The sequence below is a fragment of the Meyerozyma guilliermondii genome, genomic scaffold (assembly GCF_000149425.1).
Source record: "Meyerozyma guilliermondii ATCC 6260 scaffold_1 genomic scaffold, whole genome shotgun sequence".
Classification (NCBI taxonomy): Eukaryota; Fungi; Ascomycota; class Pichiomycetes; order Serinales; family Debaryomycetaceae; genus Meyerozyma; species Meyerozyma guilliermondii.
The window spans coordinates 1,636,660-1,657,497 of NW_001809800.1; the positions used below are offsets into that span (position 1 = coordinate 1,636,660).

The window sequence follows — 20,838 nt, forward strand, 5'->3', positions numbered from 1 at the left end:
CTGGTCGTGCGCGCTTCATATCTGTCAAAGTTTTAGCGAGACAGCGCGAAGTTTCAAGCTGCGATGACTGGGTTAGCCTCGAAATGGGCCACGGAACCCACACTTGTGCAGCAGGCTGAGGCCCAAGACAAGAAGAAACCCACTAAACCAGCCACGGGAAATCCACTGGAATCATCAGAAAAGCACCAAATAACTTCTTCAGCTCCAGTGAGGAAGCCATTGATCAGCAAGTGGGCCGATGCTGCTGTGGGTAGCAAAGAGGACGAGAGAAAAGAGTCACCAAAGAGCCCACGAGGTGAAGAGCGCCATAGAAGAAATAGCAAGAACAGAAGAAATTCGGAAACTCGAAGAAAAGACGAAGTCAATGGCCAAACGCTGCGAAACAGAGAGAAGAGAAAAGGACGTAATGGCGGTTCCAAGCATGATGAGCCAAGAGAAAGACAGGAAAAACACACTACATCATCCGAGGAAAGCAGAACTCACCCAGTTACCAACGAAATACTTCCTCCAATGTCCAAAGCAGCTGCTAGTTTTGCACTGCGTTTAGGAGTTCCTACTGGTAGTGGAGCCCCTAATGTAGACAACAAGTCCACTCCACCAGACAGCAAGTCCGTCAACGATTCTGACGAGTATGAAACAACAGACGATTCCGACGACAACAGAAACGTAAAACAACCGATGTCTAAGGCAGGTATGAGTTTCGCAGCCAGACTCGCAATTCCACCAAAAGCGAACAACTCCAAGAATATCAACAAAGACGTTAAGAAGGACCAAGCCAGGCCTAGCACACAGAAGTACATGTCTCCCAAGCAACGCAGAGAGGCCGAAAAACTTGAACAGGAACAGCAACGCCGACAGGAACAGAAGCAGCGGGACGCTAAATTGCAAGAAGAAGTTCGGGACATGTTTTCGAAAATGACGGCATCAACAGCCAACTGGGCTGATTTAGAGGACGAATGAAGTGTAATAGTACTGTAATATACTCATAAAATTCAATTACATTTATAACAAAACGGACTTGTCGTTCACTTTGTCGTCTCATCTCCCCACAATTCGCGACTGAGATCTCACTAGTTTTCTACTAATTTACACAATTATGGTGCCATATAATAGAGTGGGGCCACGGATTCTGCATGTTTTGTTTCGTACTACCATCAGGAAATCCAAAAATAATCCAGTTTTTACCAGATTTGTATCAACAAACGAAGAAAATGAACGTCTCAAATACGACCAAGCAAGAAATGACATCATTTTATCCACGATTAAAAGCAGACCTGATCTCTTGGTGAATGCTGGGCTACAGAGAAAACTGTCCATGTCGTGGAAATCAATTTTGTTAGGAATGGTTTTGACATCTACAGCCACAATGGGACTTTTTGTGTCCCTCCAACTTTTGTATCCACGATCTGATCCAGAAGCTCCCAGAAGAGCTTTTGTTCCTTTATGGGTTAGTACGGGCTGGTTGGGCAAGAGTTGCCTAAGATTTCCTCGCGATATCATTCTTTTGGACGAAAACTGTTATCATTGCTTGTTGGATGGAAAGGAACTAGCAGAATATCTCGATCATTTGGAAAAGGAGAACATAAAATACAAGGTATTGGAGCTTGTATCGCTGAGCCAGGAAGTACGCAAGACGCTCAAACTCCCCGTATCCATTTCCGTGCCTGAAAATTCGGATTTCAAGATATGGATGGAAAGCACCATGCCTATAGTTGCGGGTCTTCAGTTCAGTTTTCCGCCCAATGAATTGTCCCCGAGAGTGGAATGGCAATTGAAGCAGATAGACTACCGTTCTGTGGTTGATAGTGCATTGGTGGCTGCGGGACTCAAGCTCGACCGATTGGGCTCAGACGCTGAAAAAAAGACCCACGAGAAAAGCAGTGGAAAAGTCCACGAATCGGTACCTGAGCGTGATCGCTATGTTCACTCTCCGAAAAATTACACCATTGTTATGTCGGGAATTCTCGATTTGGAGGACAAATGTCATCGTAGAGGAACGGTCAATTACTTGGCCGTTTTGGATTTCGACCACTTAAAAATCAACGGTGGAATCAAAATCACGTCCATGCACCTTGTGGCCGATAACAAGCACTACAAGGTCAAATAACGCGAAAAAAGACCACCAATATGTCCCATCGCTGTTGCAGCCTTCTCGTCCCAATTGGGCAATCCTGCCTGCAGATTACTGATAAGACACTGCGAAATCAGATCCAACGATACTGAATAATTATATGAGAGCCATAGGAGATGCAGTTTCTGCTGCTTCCAAGACATATAACGGAGTGGAGAATCCCCGCAAGAGGACCAAAACTTCTTCGTCTTCTTCCATGAATCATAGAACTGCTGCTCAAGCCACAAGAACAAACCGGGCTTGTGACGACTGTCGTAAGCAAAAAACAAGGTGTCTTCCACCCACAAACGAGAGTGCTGGATGCTCTCGCTGTCAGTTTCTCAATCTCAAGTGCTCGTTTCAAAAAGATAACCACAGCGAATCCAAGACGCCCATAGCGCAGTCAGATCGCATTGAACTGATATATCGTGGAGTCAATGAAATAGTCAGTTTACTCAAAAATCAAGTCAATTATCGTCTCAACGACGATGCAAGACTACTCCTAGATGCCTCGAGTACAATGAAACAAGCATCGCCGCAGACAGTCGAGCCAGAACTCGATATTATGCTGACTGCTGAACCTACGTATGACTTTCACCACCCTTCCAAATCCTGTCAATCTTCACCATTTTCAATCGTGTGCAATCTGCTTCCGGAAAACGGTGTTCCCAACTCGATACTTCATTTGGTCAATCGACCGCAGGCTCCGTTTCGAAATCGAAATGTGCCAAAGCCGGATGTCATATCTCTAGGAATTTTGGAAGAAACTGAAGCTGTAGAATTGCTTGACGATTTCAAACAGAACTACGGCCGATGGGTGCTGTTTCCCTCCAATATAACTACTGAAGAATTGATCGAGCGTATAAGACAGAAATCACCACTTTTACTCACCACTTGCTGTTGCGTAACTCTCCGATACCTGTTAACTCATGTTGCTCAAGACGACTACGAATTGCAGCATACCATCAAAAGAAGGAACCAGGACCTTTTATCGCAGCTTGCCAAAGAACTTGAGGCAGCACTTCTTGGCTACTTTGTGTTTCCTCACAATTCTAGCCCAGTTGGCGATGTTGAATTTCTCCAGGCTGTTGCGGTGCTTTCCATTTACTCTTTATCGCTAACCTCTCTTGCTGGGATTTCAGTGGAGGATAAGGAGAGCAGTCTCACCAACTTCAGTCTCGATCCATGGTACTTGTCGAGTGTTGGACTCAACACCTTCTTATCAAAATCAGCATTTGGACAGCTTGTTCAACACAAGGTAATCGATGCCGCAACCTCGCCTTTCACAGTGCTTTTTCAAGAGCTAGACGACGAGGAGCAGACGCTAACCGTGCTACGCATCTACAATCACTTGACAATTGTTCATCTCATTCAGTGTGTGTTCAGTGGCAGAATGTGTGTGTTAGACGAGGTGAGGTTGAACTACTGTACTGCCACTTTGAGCTTGGCAAAACTGACCAATTTTGACGGCAGAGTTGTCAGTGAAATTGAGGTCCTTTTGATCGCCTACAACTACATCCAAGTAGCCACGGGCATCAACGACAGAGCCACACCAAGGGAGAGAGAAACGGCATTTTCGTCAGCAATGGAAGAAATGAAACAATGGTACGACCAATGGGAGTACTTGTTTTCACAGCCAACAGTACAATTTGTGGTATTGTGCTACGAGTTCTGCTTCATAATGATCATTCTTGTCTTCAACTACCAAAAAGGTTTATGCGAAGACGTGCCTGCCTTTGACGTTTATTCCGAGCACAGTCTCAGCACTATTCTCCGTAGCTGTACTAAAGAGAATTTACTATCATTATTGGAGCACGGAAACCACTTACTTCTGTTTGAGAAGATGATTGACAACGATTCGTACTTTGCTTGCTTATCAGACCAGATCCATTTTTGCTTTTACTTTGGCGCTATAGTGATCATGAAAACATTTTTGTACTTGCAGAATAATCACCAGGAAAAGATTATAGATGCTGGAAAGCGTAAGGAAACACTACGCCTTATACAGAGTCTCATCGACCGCCTCACACGAGTGAGTCAAGGTATGAAAAACGATATACTTACAAAGTATCGAGATGGACTTCTGGACATGTTGAAATTATTAGCATGAATTCGAAATATTCATTAGCAATTATAGTTCATATACTGACAACTGTACCTGTTTTCAGGTAATACGGAGAAAGATCTGTCTCGTCTACGTTAACGAAGGTGGGTCCTTTGAAATTGGTTCTACCATGAACAAACCACCAAATGGAAACCAATAAGGCCAATCCACAGGTAATGACACTCGTGTAATTCATTTCCTGAGCGGAAGTAGGCAAAGCGTAAGGAAAGCAGTAGATGACAAAGAATGCCACAATGTACAAGCATGATATGATGTTAATAACATAGCCATACTTTCCAAGCCAGAACCACCCAGGAGTAATTGCCTTTCGCTTATTGAGCAAATGGGGACCAATAGCCAAGAGAAACGACGCTGTAGTCAAAAGAACAAAAGATCCAACAAATGCGTTAAAAGCAGCAAGCGAACCGACGTAGACGGCACCCATACAAGTAGAAATACAGCCACAAGCAAAAGTAGCCCAGAGAGGACTCTTGAACCTGGGGTTGACTGCTCCAATAAACGACGGAAATGGAGCAGCATTGTCTCTCGCCAACACATAAAGAGTACGTCCAGCAGTAATATAGCAGCCAACAGTTGCGCAGAAAATGGGCATGGCAATTACAATTAACAAGCCCAATGCTCCGCCTCTGCTACCTGTTGACTGAAGATAGATATCTCCAAGAGGACACAACGAGTCTGCGGTGAAGATGACGTTGAGATTATTGATGGAGTAAAACATGGAAATCATGTAGCAGATAGCAGTGATAAACCCCACAAGAACTTGCCAGAACAATACTTTAGGAAGGTTTTTGCCTGCGTCTGGAATCTCCTCTGCCATATGAGTAACGCAATCTGGTGTTCCCACAGCAAGAGCTCCATTTAACATGCCTGCCAAAAACACAAAACCATTGCTGGAATAACCAGTATCGTTCTGCCACTCCGACCACACAAAGTTGTTGGATGCGTAGCCAGAACCGTTCTGACTGGGCATGATAGCACAAACCAAGACAGTCACAAACCACCCGCCAAGAATGAGAAATCCTCCCATTCTGTTGATAGTAGGAAGTGCCCAAGTAGCAAACATCACGATGCTGCAACAGGTCCAGCAAATGATGAGATAGACAATGAAAACCTGCCATCTTTGACTTTCAACATTTGGGTGGAACATCTGGTAGCTATAGACAATTATCTGGCCAATGATGGAACAATTGGCAGATATACCAAATGTCCAAGCAAAGAAATTGAGCCACCCAGCAAACCAAGAACAAGCTATACCGTATTTCTTCCCTGCTGTAGCAGCGGCCCAGTGATAGACACCTCCAGAAGCAGGAATTGCCGAAGCCAATTCGGCAATTGAAGCTGCTATCAACCAGTAAAAAATCGACACGGCAATAAACTCATATATGATACCAGGAGGACCACCGTTGTACAAAGAGGCCACAATAGCTCCTCCTAATGCTGTCCATGTGTTACCAGTGACAATACCAGTTGCGATTGCTGAGAGAAGATTGAACCGTCTTTCAAGAACAACCGGCGGCTCGCCAATATTTTCAACTTCTCCAACCTGGTTATCGTCAGTTTTGAGATAGGTCTCTTTGGAGTCGTTGATTATGGAGCCGGACATATTGGGACTGAGATTCACAGACAGCACTAATTCCAGTGCTTTATATACTCAAGTGACAAAAAAAGAACACAAGTGTTGGCGGTAGTTACAAAGTTGGCGTCAGTCGGCCGGCGGTAGTTAGGCCCGCGGTAACTCATTTGGCGGTAGGAGCCCAGATAAGCGGTATTGTGGTTTGCACAAAGCTGCGGTTTCTGAGAATTTTCCGAATTTGGTTTCCCGCTAAAAGATAGCGGATTCTGAGATTTGACAGATTGGTAGCCGCTCGCATCTCTTTCCCAGATGAGTCCAGAGGTAAAGTTGATGGGAGGAAAGTAACCAATCGCGGCTTAACAATACTCGGGGCTTTGGACGTAGGGCAATGGTTTGGGAAGGTTCGAACTTCAGCGAGTTTGCTCAATGTAACTACCTCGCACTTTCAATAGTGGGTTGATATCTTAAAATCAGGAATTCTATCCAAATTTCAGATTACCTTGTATCACAAGCTTTAAAGGATTTTCACAAGATCACCCATAAGTTTTCCTTGGTAAAGTCTTGATGTCTTTTCACCAGTAACCATGCATGTATGCTAAAACAGCGGCTTTGGACTAATCCGAGCGAGCGGCTCCAATTATAGCGATGCACTACTTTATCAATCCATTTTTCTTGTTCGCCGATTTGTCTTGGTTTATTTCAATTCACAAGTTCAAATCACTTGGAAAGAAACAACCCACCATATAAGGGAAGGCTTTCGTGTAGGTCTCAGAATGCCAAGACCGAAGCCATATCATATTACCTGTTTGAGGCGAACATCGCACCTGCACTTTAGGTCCAACTTAACGTTTTTCGAGCGCGCAAGTGGGTCCTAATTCGTAAGATCCTGTACTATACTTTTCGTAATGTCTTTTCGTATTCGGGTTTTGGTCGCATTGGGTTGTTGATTCGCGATTTTCATTTTGGGTCTTATGTTTGACAACTTACCAGTTACGCCCAATGAGACTTGGATATACCCTTTGGTCAGCTCATTCGGGGTAGGATTGGTCCAAATATGTCTCAATTGGAATGAATTGGATAACAAAACTGCTCGTCAAGTGTCAAGACGAAGCCAAACCACATTCACAATTATTGGAATTCATGATTTGTGCATAGCGTTCGTTTTTGCCTTTTATTCATACAAAGTCGAACACAACGGATATGTTTTGATGGTTTTAGCGTGGTGCTTTGGCATAGCCAGCTTTATTGCAGGATTGATGTTGGAAAAGATTAAATTGGCCCACACTCTAGAAGATGGAATTACTTGGTCAAACGCTGCGAACCACTTTTTCAATCTGGGTGCGAATATTGCAAAGGTACCCAAACCACCTCCACCAGGACTTTTTGAAAACATTCGCTATATCAATGGAATCATGATATGGGGTTATATTCTTATGGCTGCAATTGCATATTCTGTGGATGTGGCTTCGAAATTGCAACCAACTCCTAGAAAGATATACGAGTATGTTTTGGTTCTCGCCTTGAATTCATACTGGTTTCCTCAATTTGCTTGGAACACACTCCAGAATCGTACAGATGCCCTTCTGTGGAAATTTGTATACGAAACATCGATCCTCCGGCTCTTGCCTGTCTGGTATCTTTGTAAAAAATCCAGCAATGTTTTCGGCCATTCAGAAGACCCCATTTTATTTGTTGTGATTGTTGTTTGGATAACGTTTCAACTCTTTTTATTGGTTTTGCAAGCCCAATTTGGGGCCCGATTTTGGCTTATCAAGGACAAACTTCCTCAGGTTTACGACTATCACCATTCACTAAATGCCGATGAAATTGACCGTGTGGTCAAATCCAATGAACTCAAAAGGAGCTCGGAAGATAATGATGTTCGTGTAGAGTGCCATGTATGCAAGCAAGGTATCATACTATCACCCAGCGAAAAAATTGAGTCTACACAACATTATATGGTGACTCCATGTTTCCATCTCTTTCACACAGACTGCTTAGAAGGAGTCATGGAGTACAAGCTTCAGTGCCCCAGATGCCGCAATGGCATACCGCTGTAATAAATGGGATTACTGAGCGCAAAAATCACACAGAACTAATATAGAAAGGGGGAAATTTGCAGCCGCTAAATGAGCTTCGATGCAGGAACGTGCAACCCAAGTGGTTGCAAATTTAAACTACCACTCGAATCTCCACCGTAAGTCTTCGCGATATGGACATTTGCCGGGTGCAGACTTTTGCCTATTCAAACAGTAGGGCTCCTTGCTCATGTTTGAACAAATTTTCTTGGCTCGCAATTCATCAGAATGGTATACCCAGACTACAACTGGCTCATCTTGGGTGACGTACGAGCTACTCATTTTCAGACAAGTCTATGTGCTTTGTTAAGTATGAACCTTTCCAAAAAGGTTCAAAAAGAATTTTTATGGTCAATGAAAGTATGCAAAGCTGGTACAATCAGTATGTATCTGGTTGTGGAATTCTTCGTGCTTACTTCTCGAAAGAAGTCGAGCGCCATCACATGCCACATTGCTGGTGTGTAATAGAAAACGCGAAACAACCTTATCAACAAGAAGTTCAGAGAATTCCTAATTTGGCATTTGTTCGCCCGACATGAAATTGCTGCAAATCTGCTTTAAAATGTAGCGAATTTTGCTGTTGGCCGTTCTCAAGATAGTATTGTGATGAGTCAGTGAAGCAGTGGGAGCTGATATAGATGAGCTTTCAATCGGATTGTGAAAATGGTTCTTTATTAAAGATGGAGTACTTTATTGCTGTACGTGGACTTGCCCTAGAAATGTGCTTCATGCATGAGTGCACCATGCTGCTCTCAATCAGTCTCAAGGCTTAGTGGATTGCGCGGCAATTTTACTACAAATGCATATTTTGACATCTCCGAAGCTTTTGCGCCGCATGCATGTGTCTAGGCGAGAATTGTCGCTTCTAATAATAGCAAAGCCGGACAACTATACCAGTAATCCAGAGACACTAGACAAGTAAACGAAGCTGAGAACATAAGGGTTGGTTCTCTAAGATGACTCAGATAACATAAGACTGTAAACGGCGGTCAAAGCACTCTCTTACGACTGATTACCCCACACAGCGAGACGAAATTGTACATAGTGGCTTATTGGTGGCTTACAAAATAGACTTATGCAAGACTACCGAGTGGGCAGCGAAAATAAGTATTTAAGTTGGGGCTATATCAGTAAATTATATTCACAGCATCGAAAAGCCACGATAAATACAATGTATAGTATCTGGGTTTTATTAACATTCGCTACGGTCATTAACTTTGCTCAATCTCTTATCATTGAATATGAAGGCACGCATAACATATTTAACGCTAAATTTGTCAATGTTGATCTAGAATTGTTAAACAATACTGATGCCAATTACACATACGACGGTTACAAAGTGTATTACACTAATGAGATGTTTTTACTGGTTGGTTTGGACGATAGTATAATGCCGTCCAATGACAAACGAGAAATCACAAAGGAAACTAGAGAGGAATGGACCAACGTCATTCCATTGGGATCTAATTTTGTGAAATCTTCATCCAACACTTCTTTATCCGATTTGCTTTCTCAAGTTTCTAAACGTGATGATGAGGTAGTAGTTTCTGGGTTACATATCACCGAACGCTATCTGAACATTGGGTCCACTTATAACAATATAGTGATAGGCTCAGTTACCGCTGCCGGTGCAGCAGCATTGGCTATTTTGAAGTTTCAACAGAAAGGTTACAAACATTGTGAAACATACACCACACAGCATGGTGCTACCTGGTATAAAATTCACACATGTACCACTGGACATAATTGTGATACTACAGCAAGCGGGAAAATTGTTAAAGAAGCTGATGAACATGCTCTAACTGATGCATACCGTCACAAGTCATTCCGTGGCTCATATTCCATGAACCACGGAGGTACTTGGCACAGTTGCGTCGAATATTATCAGAAAGATCACCATGATAAGTCATTCCCTGGGTGTCCCGCTAAGTGGTGTGGCTAAATAGCAGAAGTAACAAGTGCACATTACGCTTGCGTAATACATGCTAAGAAATTGAAGCAATTGTAGTAATATAGAATGAACTTATAGAAGGTCTAGTGACTTCGGCAATTGCAGCTACCAATTTAAGATACTATCATGTGCAGGAAACGTGCAATAGAAATGGCTGCAAATTTGTTTAAGCTGCCGCACGAATCTAGAGGCTGAAAGTCTTTCGGTATATGGGAGTTTCCCTGTAAACTCTTGCTTATTCAAAAACAAGGGCTCATGGCTTTTGGAAACAAGCCTCTTCTTGTCTCGCATTTCTTCAAAAAACCATAATTCTGCGGAAATTGTCATTTTGGTATACCAAGACTATATGTATGCGCATGTACAAGTTTCTAGTTAGCTTTCAAACTAAGATATTGCTGTCTTAGATTTGAATCGCTCATTGAAAACGTGATAGAAAAAGTATTGCTGTGGTCAATTGAATTAGGAAGAGCTGGTACATCCAAGCCGAGTTTATCTGGTTGTTCATTCTTCGTGCTTGCTTCTCGATATAAGTCGAACGCCATCATATACCACATTGCTGGTATGCGACGTGAAAACCCAAATAGTGTTTCCGATATGAAGTCCAGGGATTTCCTAATTTGGCATCTGTTCGGCCGACATGAAATTGCTGCAAATCTAATTGTAGCTCATTTGTCTCTCGGAGGTTTTCAAAATAGTATGTAGATGAAATCATGAGTGAGGAAGTGGGAGCTGATATAGATAAATTCAAGGAGTTCCAAAGTGATAGTTTGATATGAAAGATGGAGCGCTTAATTGCTATATGTGAATAATGTAATCAGTATGTTTTATGCAAATTGTGCCATCAATTAGTTTCAGTAACAGTACAAGAGTATCTTTATGTATCTACTTCTGGTGAATGTCCCTACAATTCTTACTTAGCGGTTTGACATATCTGAAATGCTGCATGCCTGTTCTGCGCGAAATTCATTTCTAATAATAGAAAGCGGGACAATTATACATGCAATTCAGATAACTTGGTCGACTGAACAGCGTTGAGCATAACAGCGCAGAGAGTATATTTGAGATATAAAGCCTCTTGGATAAGTTGAAATTTCAAACGACTTTCGAACATTCCACGAAAATACTCACAGAATTTGAACTTCCACGATGAAAACCATGTATGCTATATGGTATATACTTAGCTTCGCAATTGTCATAGGCTTTGCTCAATCTCTTATCATTGAATATGAAGGCACGCATAACATATTTAACGCTAAATTTGTCAATGTTGATCTAGAATTGTTAAACAATACTGATGCCAATTACACATACAACGGCTACAAAGTGCTTTATACTAATAAGATGTTTTTACTGGTGGGCTTAGACGATAGTATAATGCCGTCAAATGACAAACGAGAAATCACAAAAGATACCAGAGAGGAATGGACCAACGTTATTCAATTGGGACCTAATTTTGTGAAATCTTTATCAAATGTTTCTTATGCCGATGTGATTTCTGAACCTATTACTGATTATGAGGTAGCAATTTCTGGGTTACATATCACTGAACGCTATCGGAACATTGATCTGAGCGATCTCAACGTTGGGTCCACTTTTAACAATATAGTGAAAAGTTTTGGTTCCGCTGCTGATGCACTTGCGTCTTCAATTTACGGGTATGAGACTCCCAAGGAGTGTGGAATGTACACCACACAGCATGGTGATACCTGGTTTCAAATTCATACGTGTACCACTGGACGCGATTGTGATGCTATATCAAGCCTCAAAATTGTTGAAGAAGCTGTTGAAGAAGCTGTTGCTCATGCTCATGCTCTAGCTGATGAATATCCTCACAAGTCATACCGGGGCTCATTTACCATGAACCATGGAGGTACTTGGGACAGTTGCGTCGAATATTATCAGAAAGATTACCATGAGAAGTCGTTTCCTGGATGTCCCCCTGAATGGTGTAATTAACGCAAGACCATTGGCCAAAAATGATTTTCGAATGCAATTGAAAAGATTAAATCTCAATGGTGCGAAATTCTATCCATTCTGCGAATCTGAGCCAAAACGAATGAAGTTCTGCGTGCGAATCTTTAATAAACGAACACTAAACCAACATCCACAATCGAACAGGTCGTGATATCTCCCACACTAAGCCACATCTGTCTCATAGAGCCACATGCAAATATCACCCAAAGCTAGAACGTCGTATTTGATGCAGCTGCCAACGTTTAACCGAGCCACGTTTTGGTGCTCCAAACCGTAATACAAGGGGGTATAATTATTCGCGGTGCGCTTGTCGCTAAAAAAACCCTTTTTTCCTCAATGCGGGTAAAATCTGGTGATTAAAGCCATGCCCCCTATGTTTCCTGCACCGCCCGTTCGTAACTTGGATTTTTATGCGGGGTTACGAGTTGGTCACCAGGTCGTATTGTGAAAGTCGCAGCGTGCATATTATAAAAGAACCAAAGTCGCATTTTTTCAAACTTAATGAAAACTCCATCTTTCGCCCTTATTTTTGCAACCCCAATCTTTGCTGCAAATGTGTTGAACGACCCCAACTTTTTCCCCACCTCCATTCCAGGTATAACCTCGTTCTACTCGGCTTTCAACCTGTACGTGGGCAATGCTGACAACTACATGCAAATTGGCCAAGGGCTCACCACCCAGCCATTTTACACCGAATGGGTAGCTGAAGTCAAGAAACACACTCAGACTTCGTGGTACGCTGCGTACCTTGACGCGCTCACAGGAGGAGACCAGCTTACTGAGTTTGACTTGAACACTGCGCAATTGGACTCATTTGCCAGTGATCTCTTCACCAACACTCAGCTTGCCAGTCTCACTTCTGCACTTTCGAGAGTAACTGGTGCTAGTGACAGCGACTCTGAAGTGAACGAAACGACCGAGAGCGACTCGGGCGAAACGGCTGAAGATCGTACCTCTGACTCCGGCAATTCCTCCAGCTCTCATTCTCATTCTGAAAATTCCAGCTCTGGCTCTGGCTCTGGTTCTAGCTCTCGTTCTAGTTCTGGTTCTGGTTCTGGTTCTGGTTCCAGTTCTGCCGCCGCCTCGGGTTCGTCATCGTCCAAGGCTAATGGTGTCAGCTATGCTGCCCCTGCTGGTGCCGTCTTGGGAGCATTGGCTGTTGCTCTTCTTTGAAAAATGTAGCTATTTATTAATTGAGATGGCCCTTAAAATTCCCCTCCATGTAGTCAATATGGACATACGCCCTCTCGACCGTGGGAAGTGTTTCCACAGCATACTGAAGCGCTTCCGCTATATCATGGCAGTCCTTGAAATTGAGTCTCATGTCCTCCATATTGAACACCACGTCAATTTCAACGTTTAAATTGTCTCCAACATGGTATACCTTCAACGCCGTGATCTGCTTGATCAGCTCTGCAAACCTAAAGGAAAGATACAAGATCACTTTGTATTCTAATGGGCTGGCAGCTGCTCCTGTAAGATTGTCAATATGCTGATACGCAGTGACAGACCAGCTGATTATAATGTAGAAGGAAAGTAAGAGAGCACCAGCAGGATCGAACCACCAAATATTAAAGTAATGACCGAGGGTCGGCATCAACAAAGAAACAATGTTGAATACAATATCGGTCATGGCGTCTTGGGCCAATGCTTGCACCGAACTTGATTTGCTCTTACTGCACCAGATCCAACAGCATACTTTGGCTACTATAGTGAGACTCATGATGCCAATTGCATCGAGACCAATTGAAACTGGCACTTTTGGTCCTGGCAGCAAAAAGATTTGTTTGAAAGATTCTTGACCCACCTGGAAAAATGAAATAATGATGATGACTGAGAATATGAGAATACCAAGAGGCTCGAGTCGCGACCTTCCAACGGGATAACTATGTTTAATGGTTGAGGTTTGCACGGTGGTGAGTCTGTTGGCAATATAAATGATGAATGTTGACAAAAAGTCAAGGACGGAATCGACAAGCGACGCTACCACCGAGATCGAATTGGTGAGGAGAGCCACTACCAATTTCCCAATAAGCAAGATAAAGTTGATGACAAAGTTTACGAGGATAGCCACCAATACCTCGTGGGAGTTTTGCTCGTGGTTGTAGCCAAGAAAATGTGCACCTTCGCTTTGAACGTTACCAGGCACATCATTGAACCTCGATTTCAGATGAGTGGTTTGCTTACTGTCGTTGTTCTCACGCTCCATAGAAGAAGCGTCTATCGGCTCGTGTTCTGGGATCTCAGGGAGCTCTTCCTGACCATAAGTGGATAGCATATTTATGTGCATCTGACCGCTATCGAGAAAATCGTCTATCTCACAGAACCGCTCGATTAGGTAGTTTTGGTCGCGGTAGTACTGACGGACCTTGCGGTTTTTGATACTATTCAAGTCGTGGCAGTATCCCTCTTTCCAGTCGGCCAATTGGCGGTAATCTCCAATAAGACGAAGCGGCCTCAAAGTATTCAAGCGAGCAATCCGCCGCGATTGTTCATCTTCGGAGTATACGCTGGCATTGCTGTCGAGGAGTCCGCTCGAATTCTTGTGAGCAAAGAAAGTACTCGTGTTCAGGTTGACAAATTGACCATCAAACGGAGATCCTGGGTTGGTGACGGTTTGATGATGGGTTAAGAGACGTTCGTAAAAAGGTCTTTGAGGATGTCCAAACACGTCTGCGGCCGAGACCGAGTTCCGCCGGCGCATGGGGCTGTCCGCGGAAGGGGTCCGCTTTGAAGGTCGACCATCGTTGAAATCTGGACTCAACATCATTTTGCGCCGAGCTTCTACCGAGCCTGGAGAAAGCGCTGAGGCCGAAGGAGACTTGTGCATGTTTGCTCTTTCATCGTCCAAGTTCGGGGTGACGATAGGACGCGGGGCGATAAGTGGCAGGGTCTCATTTGCCTTTGTCATTATTATAAATGGAGGCAATCGAATGCCGCCTTGCCGCAGCCGTGAAATGCAACAACCTGTATGGAGAATACTTTCGCACCGCCAATGCGGTTACCCGGCCGCGTACCTTAACAAATTTTTTATGGGAGAAATCAATGTTAAAGTTAACCGTATGTCTATGATGAAAACCACACAATTAATCCAGTGACTCCTGAGCAGGATACACATGCATCACCAACTGAGACTAACCATAGAAAACCGTAAGTGCAATTTATGATGAAAAACTTTTTTTTTTCAGTTCTGCTTCTGAACCTTATGAAGACAAAACCTATACCAAAGCTCAATATCTGAGATTGTTACTAACCCAGATTCTTTTAAATTTCTATTTAGATACTGTAGCTAGATGTCGAAAATGACCACCTTGCCGTCAATGCCCGAGGTGCTGACTTGCGAGGGCGAGTACGACCGGATGCTGGCGATCGTATTCTGGTGAATCGTAGCCAATGCCCGGCCAGCTCCGCGAGGCGAAGGCTTCGTCACTCTGCCCTTAAGGTCAAGCTGCTTGAACATTTTCAAAGCATCGTGTGACGACATCTCGTCTTCTTCATCGTCTCCGGCCGTCGAAGGAGGAGCCGCCGTCAAATCGGTCTGGTTTTCCACCTTTTTGGCTTCACGCCAGCCCTGAACGTCTCCCTCAAACACAATCAAGTTGCAATTGTGGCCACCAGCTACGATTTTGTTCTCGCTGACGAACAAAAGTGCCTTGAATGGCAAGCTGTTGCTGTGCACAGCAACAATTGATTGAGGAGCGAGTCCTTCTCCTGCCGGGTACACAACGCCCAACGAAGCGTCGTGGCCCACGTACGCCAACACGTCGCCAGATGGACTGAAGGCAACACCGTGGATCCACGCTCTGGTCTCGTTGGTGAAGTCACCACACAAGGTCTGGAACGGTAACTTGGACCCCCAAAGTGTGGGTTCCGGTTTGGCATCCAATCCCTTGATATAAGCTGAAAACACCCTGACATGACCGTCAGTGGATCCGCACGCCAAAAGCACATCGTTGGGGTGCCATGCAATGGTGGTTATAGTGGACTTCAAAGGTTTCTTCAAATGCTTTGAAACCCACCAATCGTTCTCTTCCTCATAGTAGCACACCGCCACAACACGGTCGCTGGATCCTACTGCAAACTTGTTGCCAGAAGGTGACCATTTACAAACGGTAGCTGCCCGGCTGATTCTCAACAATACCAATGTAGGCTTGTATTCGCCCGATTTTTTCTCCCAAACCAAGGCGTTTCTGTCTTGGGAACATGTAAGGATCCGTTTTCCGTCGGGAGAAATGTCCACAGACGTAACAGTTTTGTCGTGACCTCTCAAGACGTCCACCAATTGAGGAGTCGAATTTGCATTTTCGACTTTGTACAACTCCACTGTGTTATCTTTTGTAACTACTAGAGTTTTGTGGTCGGGGAAGAAGACATGGTCCTTGATTGGCTCGTGGCCTAACTGATAAATTGTGGGCATTCCAGGAGTCGACTCTACTGGTATAAGGAGAGTTGGTGAGAATGAGAGATGTATGGGTGCAGGACTGGAAAATGCGAAGAGAGAGGAGAGACAAGAGGAAGACATGGTTTACAATTCATATAAGCGTTTTCATATACTGTTTATTATTACAGGCACGCTCAGTCATTCTCACTTCGTTCTTCACAATTGATTCTCATCGTTCTTCACAATTGCTTCAATTCTACTTATACTCCCATTCTTGTTCATTCTTATTCTCCTCACATCTCCGACTGCTGCTTCTCGTCTAAAAACATCTTGATTTTGTCCCAGTAATGAGTCACTTTTTCGTTTTTGCCCTGTACTTTTCCATCAAGTCTGTCCACAATAGACCGGAAAAGGTTTCCTGTCTCTTTGTTGTACAAAATACGCAACCAGTAAAACACCAAGAACACCACCAATTGGTATCCCGACCATCCTCTCAAGAACAACGTGCGAAGCAAGAGGTAGACTATAAGCAAGAGCTCGTCGTAAGCAATGAGAGACGCAAGGAAATCCAGTTGCTTTTCAATGGCTCCGATTTTCTTGTGTGCGCCCAATTGCAAAATAGATATGAGCAAAAAGGGGATAAGTTTGAAAACAGATTTGAATGTAAAACACCATAAGAATGCCAACACCAAATACTGGAAATTTTGCTGGGCAACCATGGTCAGTGGAGGAGGAAGGAAACGAAGTCCAAATTTGTGAGAAAAAGTTGCACCAAGAGCCATCACAGACCCCAAAAGCGACAACCGGTAGCTGATGGAGTTGATGTAGTACCGATTGGGAAGCCACAAGAGTTGGAATCCCGAACTTATAGCACCAAATATAAGAGACATGAGATGGCCCGCAAGCCAAATCTTATATTTGAGTGGGTTTGGACCGGAGTTTTTGCGCACCAACTTTTTCTTGCGATGCTCCGACGACACGGTGGCGTTCGTGATTGGCTTGGCCTCTGTCTGAGACCCCGAAGTAGATGCCATGATAACGGTGTTTGCTGAAGCCAAGTTGCGAATTTCACCCTGCGACTTTCACGATAGCTATGTGTAGGAGCAGGCATTGTGCAGGATCCGAAACTGCGCACCAAAAGCTGTTTATACCAGTAACTTCTAAAACATTATGGCACCGCAAGACATCTACACAACAGAATACGACAAGGTGGCGGGCCTAGAGCCTTTGGAGGCACGCATACTCAAGCAGTACCAACTCTTGGCCACGCAGCTCAAAACCCTCGCCAATGAGGTCAAACTGATTAACACCACCGCATCGGAAACGCGTAGTTCCGACGATTCGGGAGCTTCCGAAGGACCAGGCACGGCCGACCAGCTTCTCGACAACTTCCGGAGCTTGGAAATGAAAATAGGGTTGGTTTACACGCTTTTTCGCGGAGCGGTGTACTCGTTATTTCTTCAGCATGAAGAGGATGAAAATTTGAAAATTGACAAGGCAAAGGAAGACGAAGAGAACGACAACGCTGCGAGCGACTTGCAAAGTGGTTGAACCAAGAAAAGAGTGGAGAAATGAAAAAAAAAAAATTCGAAGGCATGGTGGTGAAAAATTGATTCTCAGTTGATGAAACGAAATAACCTCCGATTAAGAGGTCTTCAGCTACTCTGTTTTCAGCTTCTCCATCTCATTTTCTATTATTCCATTACACCTTCGTGTTTCTTTTCTTTATTACACTATCAGTTAAGGCACGGGGCCCGACCTGCAGGTAACATACCGAGTCAAATTATTTATTACTTCATCACGGCACTATTTCACCACTCATAATGTCCAACGACAAGTATTCCACTCCATTGTCTTCCAGATATGCCTCCGAGGAGATGTCTAGCATCTTCTCGTTGAGAAATAGATTTTCAACTTGGAGAAAATTATGGCTCAATCTTGCTATTGCTGAGAAGCAGGTTGGTTTGGATGTCATTTCCGATGAAGCCATCACTCAAATGAAAAACCATTTAACTATTACTGACGAGGAGATCGAGGCAGCTGCAAAGGAAGAAGCTATTGTTAGACACGATGTTATGGCTCATGTTCATGTCTTTGGAAATACATGTCCTGAGGCTGCAAAAATTATTCATTTGGGTGCTACTTCTTGTTACGTCACTGACAATGCTGATTTGATCTTTTTGAGAGATGCTTATGATGTTTTGATTCCTAAATTGGTCAACGTTATCGACAGATTGTCCAAGTTTGCTATGGAATACAAGGATTTGCCAGTCTTGGGATGGACCCATTTCCAACCAGCTCAACTTACCACAGTGGGTAAGCGTGCAACTTTGTGGATTCAAGAGTTGTTGTGGGACTTGAGAAACATGGTGAGAGCCAGAAACGATATTGGTTTGAGAGGTGTCAAGGGTACCACCGGAACGCAAGCTTCGTTCCTTTCTTTATTCCACGGTGACCACGACAAAGTTGAACTTTTGGACGAGACTGTAGTCAAGTTGTTGGGATTCGAACATGTGTACCCTGTTACCGGACAAACATACTCGAGAAAAATTGACATTGATGTCTTGTCCCCATTGGCTTCTCTCGGAGCCACCACCCACAAGTTTGGTACTGATATCAGATTGCTTGCCAATTTGAAGGAAGTGGAAGAACCTTTTGAAAAATCGCAAATCGGTTCTTCTGCCATGGCTTACAAGAGAAATCCTATGCGTTGTGAAAGAGTTTGTTCCCTTTCCAGACACTTGGGAGGTTTGCTCAACGATGCTATCCAAACTGCCTCAGTGCAATGGTTTGAGAGAACCTTGGACGACTCTGCTATTAGAAGAATCTCGATTCCATCGGCATTCTTGACCGCCGACATCTTGTTGTCCACAATGATTAACATCACCAGTGGCCTTGTCGTATACCCAAAGGTGATCGAAAGAAGAATTGCTGCCGAATTGCCCTTCATGGCTACTGAAAACATCATCATGGCAATGGTGGAAAAAGGCGCTTCGAGACAAGACTGTCACGAAGAAATTAGAGTGTTATCTCACCAAGCTAGTGCCGTTGTCAAGCAAGAGGGAGGAGACAACGATTTGATCGAGAGAGTCAAGAACACCGAGTACTTTAAGCCAATTTGGGGTGAACTCGACAACTTGTTGGATCCATCTACTTTTGTTGGTCGCGCACCTCAGCAAACAGAAAAGTTTGTGAAGAACGATGTGGCCAAGGCGTTGGAACCTTTTAAGAAGCACATCACCACCGAATCGGTTTCTTTGAGCGTTTAGATTTTGTATCATTCGCTAAGTCTATAAAATCTCGTAACTAATAATCATAAAAGTTTGCGTAGAACCCACTACCGATTCAACTTTAATTCGGTTTTTGCAAGTTGATCACTGTCACCATTCGGCCCAGGAACCAGCATGGACATAGGCACAGACGAGTAGCGGGTCTTGTCTACGGCATTTTTGTACTCTTCCACATACTTGGAGTACTCAAATGCAGTGGCTATATGTTTCTGCAAGGGTAAATCAAGGTCAAGAACCCCTTTGAAAAGATCACGCTTCAACATTCTGTCATCGACGTACAAGGAGGCATTGCTCGAGTAGGGAACAAAGTAGATTTTCATTCCCGATTTGTAACGTGGACGAGCGACAATCTTTTTGATGAACAAATTATTGGGACGGCGGCCCGGTTTTCCAATGCTATGCAGCATATCATCTGCAAAATCTTCATCGTCGATCAACAGGTAATCTCCGGGTTGTGCTGTTTCCAACTTGAGCACCAGCGACCCATCTGCCTCGTCAGTGGCCGAGCGGGTGACTCTCACTAGAGTGTAATTATTGGCGCCAAACAAAGAGTATATGGCAGTGTCAAGGGAATTGAATGTTGGGGTAGAGAATTCGTTTGCATTCGTATTGGTCTTACCGTTAAAACCCAGAAGTATCTTGTTCGACACACCCGAGAGATTGACGAGGTCACTATCAATGAGCTGCACCAGTTTCACCTTGGTGGTTGACTCCTGGTCTATGTCGTAATTGTAGGACGGGGTGCTAATTGAGCCGTCTTTCATGCTGGGTTCGTAAAGACTTCGAATTGGTTGGCGATTGGTATTTGGTGTGAGCGAGCAGTAGAGAGCTGTGAGCGACGGCACAAGGGTGAGCTTTACTCTGAGCGCCGCCTCTAGAGATTTCAAATGAAGCTTGGACCCTACAGGTTCGGTCGAAGACTTCCTTGAGCTCTTTCTCCGAACAGCTATTTTCACCAATCTTTCCTTTGGAAAAAACCGCTTGTCGACTTTTGACCTGGGCAATTTTTTACCAAACAGTTCAGCGTAAATTTCGCCAGGCGGAGTGGTTGTGGCTACCGATCCGGGAGCCGAGTTCGAGGTAGAACTTGAGGCTGAAATGGGAGCTGAATTTCGTGCCGAATTGGTTGCGGAATTGGTTGCGGAAGTGGGAGTGGAGGAGGAGGCGATACTGGAATAGCTGGAAGTATGGCCCAAAGAAAGGCGAGATTCCAATCCAGAAGACTCACTTCCAGAACCCAGCGGAGGCCCTGAAGAAATGACGGACTCGTCGCTATCGCTGTGATTAAGGAGGTCTGAAAGCGACGCCATGAGGAGGATTTGGAGTACAAAATGGTAAACCAAAGTTTTGGTTATT

General features: G+C 44.0%; 14 protein-coding genes across 14 annotated transcripts; 9 read left to right on the top strand and 5 right to left on the bottom strand. All coding sequences in view use genetic code 12, as the record gives it.

The window, feature by feature from the left end:
- Positions 1 to 63: 63 nt before the first annotated feature.
- FGR50 (Fgr50p) lies at positions 64 to 960 on the top strand (the record flags this gene model as incomplete). Its single annotated transcript, XM_001487500.1, has 1 exon — positions 64 to 960. One exon carries the CDS (start codon positions 64 to 66, stop codon positions 958 to 960), a length of 897 nt encoding a protein of 298 aa, XP_001487550.2.
- Positions 961 to 1,096: 136 nt separating this feature from the next.
- PGUG_00928 (uncharacterized protein) lies at positions 1,097 to 2,107 on the top strand (the record flags this gene model as incomplete). Its single annotated transcript, XM_001487501.1, has 1 exon — positions 1,097 to 2,107. One exon carries the CDS (start codon positions 1,097 to 1,099, stop codon positions 2,105 to 2,107), a length of 1,011 nt encoding a protein of 336 aa, XP_001487551.2.
- Positions 2,108 to 2,231: 124 nt separating this feature from the next.
- On the top strand, positions 2,232 to 4,220 carry ZCF19 (Zcf19p; the record flags this gene model as incomplete). The annotated part of the gene is made up of 1 exon (XM_001487502.1): positions 2,232 to 4,220. One exon carries the CDS (start codon positions 2,232 to 2,234, stop codon positions 4,218 to 4,220), a length of 1,989 nt encoding a protein of 662 aa, XP_001487552.2.
- A 28-nt stretch (positions 4,221 to 4,248) lies between these two features.
- PGUG_00930 (uncharacterized protein) lies at positions 4,249 to 5,838 on the bottom strand (the record flags this gene model as incomplete). Its single annotated transcript, XM_001487503.1, has 1 exon — positions 4,249 to 5,838. The coding sequence occupies one exon, from the start codon at positions 5,836 to 5,838 to the stop codon at positions 4,249 to 4,251; it is 1,590 nt and encodes a 529-aa protein (XP_001487553.2).
- Positions 5,839 to 6,779: 941 nt separating this feature from the next.
- Positions 6,780 to 7,868, top strand: PGUG_00931 (uncharacterized protein; the record flags this gene model as incomplete). The annotated part of the gene is made up of 1 exon (XM_001487504.1): positions 6,780 to 7,868. One exon carries the CDS (start codon positions 6,780 to 6,782, stop codon positions 7,866 to 7,868), a length of 1,089 nt encoding a protein of 362 aa, XP_001487554.2.
- Positions 7,869 to 8,961: 1,093 nt separating this feature from the next.
- Positions 8,962 to 9,828, top strand: PGUG_00932 (uncharacterized protein; the record flags this gene model as incomplete). The annotated part of the gene is made up of 1 exon (XM_001487505.1): positions 8,962 to 9,828. The coding sequence occupies one exon, from the start codon at positions 8,962 to 8,964 to the stop codon at positions 9,826 to 9,828; it is 867 nt and encodes a 288-aa protein (XP_001487555.2).
- Positions 9,829 to 10,983: 1,155 nt separating this feature from the next.
- PGUG_00933 (uncharacterized protein) lies at positions 10,984 to 11,793 on the top strand (the record flags this gene model as incomplete). Its single annotated transcript, XM_001487506.1, has 1 exon — positions 10,984 to 11,793. The coding sequence occupies one exon, from the start codon at positions 10,984 to 10,986 to the stop codon at positions 11,791 to 11,793; it is 810 nt and encodes a 269-aa protein (XP_001487556.2).
- Positions 11,794 to 12,312: 519 nt separating this feature from the next.
- Positions 12,313 to 12,984, top strand: PGUG_00934 (uncharacterized protein; the record flags this gene model as incomplete). Its single annotated transcript, XM_001487507.1, has 1 exon — positions 12,313 to 12,984. One exon carries the CDS (start codon positions 12,313 to 12,315, stop codon positions 12,982 to 12,984), a length of 672 nt encoding a protein of 223 aa, XP_001487557.2.
- Positions 12,985 to 13,000: 16 nt separating this feature from the next.
- Positions 13,001 to 14,722, bottom strand: PGUG_00935 (uncharacterized protein; the record flags this gene model as incomplete). Its single annotated transcript, XM_001487508.1, has 1 exon — positions 13,001 to 14,722. One exon carries the CDS (start codon positions 14,720 to 14,722, stop codon positions 13,001 to 13,003), a length of 1,722 nt encoding a protein of 573 aa, XP_001487558.2.
- Positions 14,723 to 15,100: 378 nt separating this feature from the next.
- Positions 15,101 to 16,333, bottom strand: ARC40 (Arc40p; the record flags this gene model as incomplete). The annotated part of the gene is made up of 1 exon (XM_001487509.1): positions 15,101 to 16,333. The coding sequence occupies one exon, from the start codon at positions 16,331 to 16,333 to the stop codon at positions 15,101 to 15,103; it is 1,233 nt and encodes a 410-aa protein (XP_001487559.1).
- Positions 16,334 to 16,485: 152 nt separating this feature from the next.
- Positions 16,486 to 17,226, bottom strand: PGUG_00937 (uncharacterized protein; the record flags this gene model as incomplete). The annotated part of the gene is made up of 1 exon (XM_001487510.1): positions 16,486 to 17,226. The coding sequence occupies one exon, from the start codon at positions 17,224 to 17,226 to the stop codon at positions 16,486 to 16,488; it is 741 nt and encodes a 246-aa protein (XP_001487560.2).
- A 136-nt stretch (positions 17,227 to 17,362) lies between these two features.
- DAD3 (Dad3p) lies at positions 17,363 to 17,743 on the top strand (the record flags this gene model as incomplete). The annotated part of the gene is made up of 1 exon (XM_001487511.1): positions 17,363 to 17,743. The coding sequence occupies one exon, from the start codon at positions 17,363 to 17,365 to the stop codon at positions 17,741 to 17,743; it is 381 nt and encodes a 126-aa protein (XP_001487561.2).
- A 272-nt stretch (positions 17,744 to 18,015) lies between these two features.
- Positions 18,016 to 19,461, top strand: ADE13 (adenylosuccinase; the record flags this gene model as incomplete). Its single annotated transcript, XM_001487512.1, has 1 exon — positions 18,016 to 19,461. The coding sequence occupies one exon, from the start codon at positions 18,016 to 18,018 to the stop codon at positions 19,459 to 19,461; it is 1,446 nt and encodes a 481-aa protein (XP_001487562.1).
- Positions 19,462 to 19,529: 68 nt separating this feature from the next.
- PGUG_00940 (uncharacterized protein) lies at positions 19,530 to 20,792 on the bottom strand (the record flags this gene model as incomplete). The annotated part of the gene is made up of 1 exon (XM_001487513.1): positions 19,530 to 20,792. One exon carries the CDS (start codon positions 20,790 to 20,792, stop codon positions 19,530 to 19,532), a length of 1,263 nt encoding a protein of 420 aa, XP_001487563.2.
- Positions 20,793 to 20,838: the final 46 nt, after the last annotated feature.